General features: G+C 42.2%; 1 protein-coding gene across 1 annotated transcript; it reads left to right on the top strand.

The window, feature by feature from the left end:
• The first annotated feature begins 292 nt into the window (after window positions 1-292).
• SLN (sarcolipin) lies at window positions 293-1,813 on the top strand. Its single transcript, XM_085575978.1, has 2 exons — window positions 293-433; window positions 1,477-1,813. The coding sequence occupies exon 2, from the start codon at window positions 1,584-1,586 to the stop codon at window positions 1,677-1,679; it is 96 nt and encodes a 31-aa protein (XP_085432104.1). The 5' UTR covers window positions 293-433; window positions 1,477-1,583; the 3' UTR covers window positions 1,680-1,813.
• Window positions 1,814-5,842: the final 4,029 nt, after the last annotated feature.

The following is a 5,842-nucleotide window of genomic DNA, read 5'->3' as shown; positions in this document are numbered from 1 at the left end:
TAGCAGAAGGAATCCCTGTCCACAGCAGGGGAGTTGGAATTAGATAATTTTTAAGGTTCTTTCCAACCAAAACCATTCTATGATTGTATGAAATTCTCTGTCAGATCCAATTTACTCCCGAGGGATGCACACAGCTCTGCTGTTAGTACAGCACCATGGCAAAAGAACAAATCCACCCACAGAGCCCACTGCATAAACAGCCTTAACCAAATTTGCAGCCCAGTTTAGCCCTTTAAAAATACTTGGAGGGGTGATGTCAGCACCTGGATTGCCAATGCACTTGTTGGTCTCCACCCTCAGCCTACTTTAGTTCCCACGCAGACACAGAGCATCCAGACCAAGTGGGAGATAAGCAGAAGTTTGGAGGGAAAAATTATCTGCAGTGACCCAAAGTCCAGAGGCAGAACCACTGGGCTCCATTTACCTCCTCAAGGTAAAAGAACTGACTTACCTATTAGGTCAGATTCTCTCATGTGCAAGGACATAGAAGGCTGGCAAAACAAATTGAAAATATAAGAATTTATTAACTGCATGCATTAGGCTTTTAATATTTAATCAGCAAACTAAAGTAATTTCAGTTGAAACTCTTTGTCGTCATGCTGGCATGGTCCTAAGGCTTCTAATCTGCACCAGAGATGTTACAGCCTAATCTGGTTGCATAGCTGAAATTCTTCGTCTAGACTTAATGTTTCATTTGTTTAAGGGTTCTTATTTTATTTACATGGCATGCAGAGATTCGTGCATGATATTCGTGATAAAGTATTTTCTTTTCCCTGTATGACCTACAAAATAATATAAAATTCAAAAATTGCTGTCATAAAGTATATAAAAGCAATAACCAATGGAAAGTTTATGAGTACAACTTGAATGGGAGTTTTGAAATATGAGACTTTTAACATTTTTCAATTCAATTTTTCCTTGAAATTTCAGGAAAGGCAGAAGTTTATTGAGAAAATACTCTTTCATCTGTGGAAATGACTCAAAAATATGTGAAGTTCTTCAGAAATGAAAATGTCTAACCTTAGGTTCTCTTGTACTTGTATTAGTAACAAATAATTCAGATTTATTAATATTTCTCTATAAAATAATAGTTTGCACTTATATTTTAAAAAACAATACACCTACAAATATAGGAATTAAAAAACTCTTAGTAGTAGTATATTTAGAATGTATACTTGTTGAAAGTGTTAAATGGGTCTTGGGCATTATTTATTTGAAAATACTTGCAGAAAGCAGCATTGATATCCAAAGACGGCTCACCCTGTGTACTGTATTTTGGGGTGACACTGGGAATGTCCTTGCTGGAAATTAAAGAAGGTGATAAGCTGCCAAAGATGGCTTTTACTTCTTAGCACCCCAGTGCTTACTGACTGAAACAACACTTATTTAGACTGACATAAAAAGCTCTATGGAATCTGCCACCTTCGTGAATCTGTCCTTTACATATTTGTCTTCTTTTTTTTCTTTTTTTTTAAGAGCCTGTGACCTGAAGTAAGAGCTCAAGGACATATCCAAGCAAGTCACTGGAGTTTTCCCTTTGCTCTGCCTGCAGACCTCTGCTCTCTTCTCATTACTCCTAAAAAATGGAACGTTCCACACGAGAAATTTGCCTCAACTTCATGGTTGTCCTGATTACTGTGATCCTCATGTGGCTCCTTGTGAAGTCTTATCAGGATTGAAAGACTCTCAGAAACTCTGGAGGTGATTTCAGTGTGTGCCTCCACAGACATCAGTAACACCCACAGCATGCCACATCAATTAGCTTTCAGTCAACTGAGGATGTTGTGAACCTTTATTTTTTACTCTCTCCTATCTGTTGCCTGCTCGAATGTTTGTAATGTGTCTGTGATGGTGTAATTCTTTGAGTCTGCAGTGATCCAGCTGTAAAGTGTAAGATGCTTAGGAACAATTTGATGTGGATGTCTGTGCATGCTGTACTCCCAGCTCACCATGCTGGCTTGTTTGACATCAGTGTTGGTTTCTGGAGGGTGTAAAACTGCAGTGTGTAATGTAAGACCCTGTGTTATCCAATGTAAAAGGCATAAACTTGCTTAGCAAAAAGGAATGTGAAACCTCTGCTTCCCCTTGCACATTTTGTTTAAATAAAGAACACGTAAAACCATTTTTTGGAGCATTCCTTATGCCTCTTCTGACCTAAGCCAGTAATAGCTCTGGTACAGTGTGATATCAAAGTGGAGTGGTTTGCTTGTTCCTCCTACTTACATTTCAATTTGTATTTTTTAAAAAGTGCTGTAGAATGGAAACCCTGCAGCATAACAGACATGTGACCACATATATGACCTGACTTTTCTGTCCAGAGAGACTTACACACTTGGTGCCTGAGGACGCAGCTTTCAAAGAGAGCCTTTGTCCCACTGGGACCTCATCAATAATTGTGTTTTCTGAAGCTTGATTTGGGGCAGGGATTCCCACAGTTCTATTTTGGGCCAACCTATTTTTGGAGCATTGCCTGGAGGGATGAGCCAGGCCAATTGCAGACGTAGGTTCCTGCTGGCACCCCAGCCCTGCCATGAGCCTTGCAGGATTCCCTCCAGGTCCAGTGTAGCACTCCAGGTGTCACGGCACGGCCGTGGCCAGCCTCAGGAGGCTGAGGTGTGACTGCGTCTGGGTTGCTGTGATGGTGTTGTCACCTGCTAAAACATCTTGAGCCAGCTTGAAGAGCTCACAGTTCCTGGGCTTGTGAAATCAGTAATCAAACTCCTCCTAGGAATTCCCCATCTGTCATTTTAATGGCTTCAGAGAATCAGCATCTTCTACAAAGTACAGCTTCCTGTAGGAAGGCAATAAGTATGTGCTGTGCTGCTGATACACATCTCTGTCCTTTCCAGTGCCTGGAAGGAGCAGGCAGCATTGCAGGGCTGTGCTGGGCTACCCAGTCTTTGATGGTGAGGCAGAGCAGGTGGGATTTGGGCCCGGGCTTTAGGGAAAGAGCAAATATTCTGTTAACATCACTTATTAAGGGTTTGTGTTGCTCAGAGTTTGCTAATAAATGAGCTCTTGCTCTGTGTTATTTGTACTGTCCATCTGGGTTTGCAGTCTTGCAATTTGTGCCTCTCAGTCTCCCAGTCAAGAAATCCCCACTGCAGTGCAATGCTAAAAAAATCACCTCTTGTTTATTCTTTTTGCAAATAAGCAAACTTGCCTCCAGCACTTTTGGGCCTGGCAAATTTTCTGAAAAAAAGTGCTGAGACATTGAAATGAGCTTTTGTCAGCAATGGACACAGCCTTTCTCTGCAGCCCACCTTGCACCAGATGCTGCTCTCTTACTACACAAGGTCTGTGTTTGTAAGCTTGGCAGAGACGTGCAAGCAATGTATAGAGAAGGACATGGAAAATCTATTTTTAAATACCATGAATACTTGATAATTTAGTATGAAAGATGAGAATCTTTCACTGGCTATGACTCCCAGAAGAGAGCAATACTATGAGTGAGCTGACATTTTTGAACTCATCCCAGTCTAGCAATGGAAAACCAAGAGGTGTGGTCTTCACTGAACCAGCAGTGGTTCAGAAACAGCTCAAAGTGATCCTAGAAGTTTTCAGATAAGAAAAATCACAGAATGGCTTGTTTTGCAAGGGACCTTGAAGTTCATCTAGCTCCAGCTCCCCCTGCCAAGGGCAGGGACACCTTCCACTAGACCACTCTTTCGCTTTGGATCCATCCCCCTTGTCCTGTCACTACATGCCCTTGTAAAATGTTCCTCTCCAGCTCTCCTGCAGACCCCTCTAGGTACTGGAAGGCTGTAGGTGTTTGCAAAGCCTTCTCTTTTCCAGGCTAAACAGCTCTCTCAGCCAATCTTCACAGGAGAGGTGCTCCAGGCACTGATTATCTTTATGGCTTCCTCTGGACTTTGTCCAATAGATCCATGTCCTCCATCTGCTGGGACCCCAGAGCTGGATGCAGCCCTGCAGTGGGATCTCATCAGAGCAGAGCAAAACAGACCAGAGGGGCAGAATCTCCTCCCTGGCCCTTCTGCCCACGCTGTTTTGGATGCAGCCCGGGACACCATTGGCTTTCTAAGCTGTGAAAACACATGTCTGGGTTGTGTTCAGTTCTCATTATCTGATGGTCCCAAGTCCTTCTCCTCAGGACTGCTGTGAATCCATTCTCTACCCAGCCTGCATTTATGCTGAAAGATGCTAAGAAAATATTCTGGAGAGTTTGGGCCATCCACAACTTTCAGTCACCAATCTTTTTCAGAGTCAACATGCATCTGACTGACAATATGATTGACCTAAATCACCCTGAACATGTTCCTAAAAGTGAGAATACCAGCCTAAGTGGTTCTCTTTTCAGGCATTCCTAGTTTTCAAGGAGTTTATGGGCCTGGATACCAACCTAGAACAAATTTAGGCATCAAGATTTGAAACTCTGGCTAACCATTAGAAAATTGTTAAGTGGGTTTTATGAGAATGCTTTTACCAATCCAGTATGTTTTCAGTTGAAACCAATTTCTCTTTTTTTTTTTTTTCAAGAAAACAGTTTTTATCAAGGAAAAATAAAATTTTTCAAAGACATATGTCTTATATGAAAACCAGCTGTGTCCATTTTGCTTTTGAATGATATTTCAAAGCTGCTGTAGGCTATGTGACCTGTGCCCCTTTTTCCTTTATTGCCCAGGCTCCAGGCCAGGCAGGTTCTCTATCCCATGAGACATAACAAATCACTCTTATGATATGCTGCCTCCAAGTCACACGGTAGGAAATTGTCATGCAATGAGAGAGGCGAGTATGGGAAAAAGAAGTGGTTGACATCAAGGGACTGCACGTGCTGAATTCCTGCGTGGATTGCTTACAAACATTTTCTTAGCAACATTTTTTAGTTTGCAAAGATTCACTCAAAATTCAGTTTTCTGTGGGGAAAAACAATGGTGCACTGTGTAAGTTCTGTGTTCAGCAGATGGAAATATATAACATGAAATGTGTAAGTGCTGTGTATGTGTTCAGCAGATGACAAAGAAAAAGAAGAAAATGCAAAACCCGGGGTTCTCAGCCTTATTAAGGCTGTGTTCCTGTGTGTGCACATAATCTTTCTCTGGATCATGCAAAAAAAAAAAAAAAAAAAAAAGTGAAGCATAAATAACTTCCTCGCTACATAGAAAGTCCAGCACAGTTCTATTTATACAACTGCATTTGGAAGCATGCCAGAGGCAATAGATGCCCTTGCAATTCAAGAAGAACTTGGCACAATCATAATCTATATTTTGCTGGTGCAGGGAGCTAGAAGGGATCAAAAAGACTGACAGGCGCTGACTCCCTGTGTTGCCATTGCGGGGGCTCCTAAATCACTCTTCACCTGCACAGCTGAGCTGGCTTGCCCCCTGTGTGCTGGGTTTACCCACGGATTAGCATCTCGCGGGTCTGAGCTGGAAAAGCCTTTGGCACATTTCTCAGGGCCACATGCAGCTGCTGCTCAAGCCAGTCAGCTCTGACCTCCCAGCTTAACAGTTCAGCTGGCAGCTTCTGCAGAGAGATGACAGCATTTTCAAGCTTTGCTATGCTTATCAGCTAATGCCAATCTCTACTCACACTGAGCTGAGTGAGGGAGTGCAAAGAAACATGAATTTATATTTGGAATGAACAGAGGTGGTCATCTTGTCCCACTGTGTGTGCTGTGTTCCACTTGTACTTTACAGTTCTTGGATATAGTGGGTGGATGAAGGAGATGAGTAATAATTTGGTTTTGGCAGCAGTCATTAGGTAAATGTAGATTCATGCTTCCTTCTTCTACAGCTTATATGGCAGGGCCCATGTTTTTGTACGTGTCTGGATGTGCCTTAATATTCTGGTTTTACATTGATGCCTTTTGGTGTACCCAGAT

Source organism: Lonchura striata, chromosome 1 (genome assembly GCF_050655825.1).
Source record: "Lonchura striata isolate lonStrDom1 chromosome 1, ASM5065582v1, whole genome shotgun sequence".
Taxonomy (NCBI): domain Eukaryota; kingdom Metazoa; phylum Chordata; class Aves; order Passeriformes; family Estrildidae; genus Lonchura; species Lonchura striata.
The sequence above is the reverse complement of the archived record's forward strand: the minus strand, read 5'-3'. Positions and strand labels throughout refer to the sequence as shown.

What these genes read in the sequence shown, in the direction of transcription:
- SLN (XM_085575978.1), top strand. Translation starts at nt 1,584, where the DNA reads ATGGAACGTTCCACACGAGAAATTTGCCTCAACTTCATGGTTGTCCTG.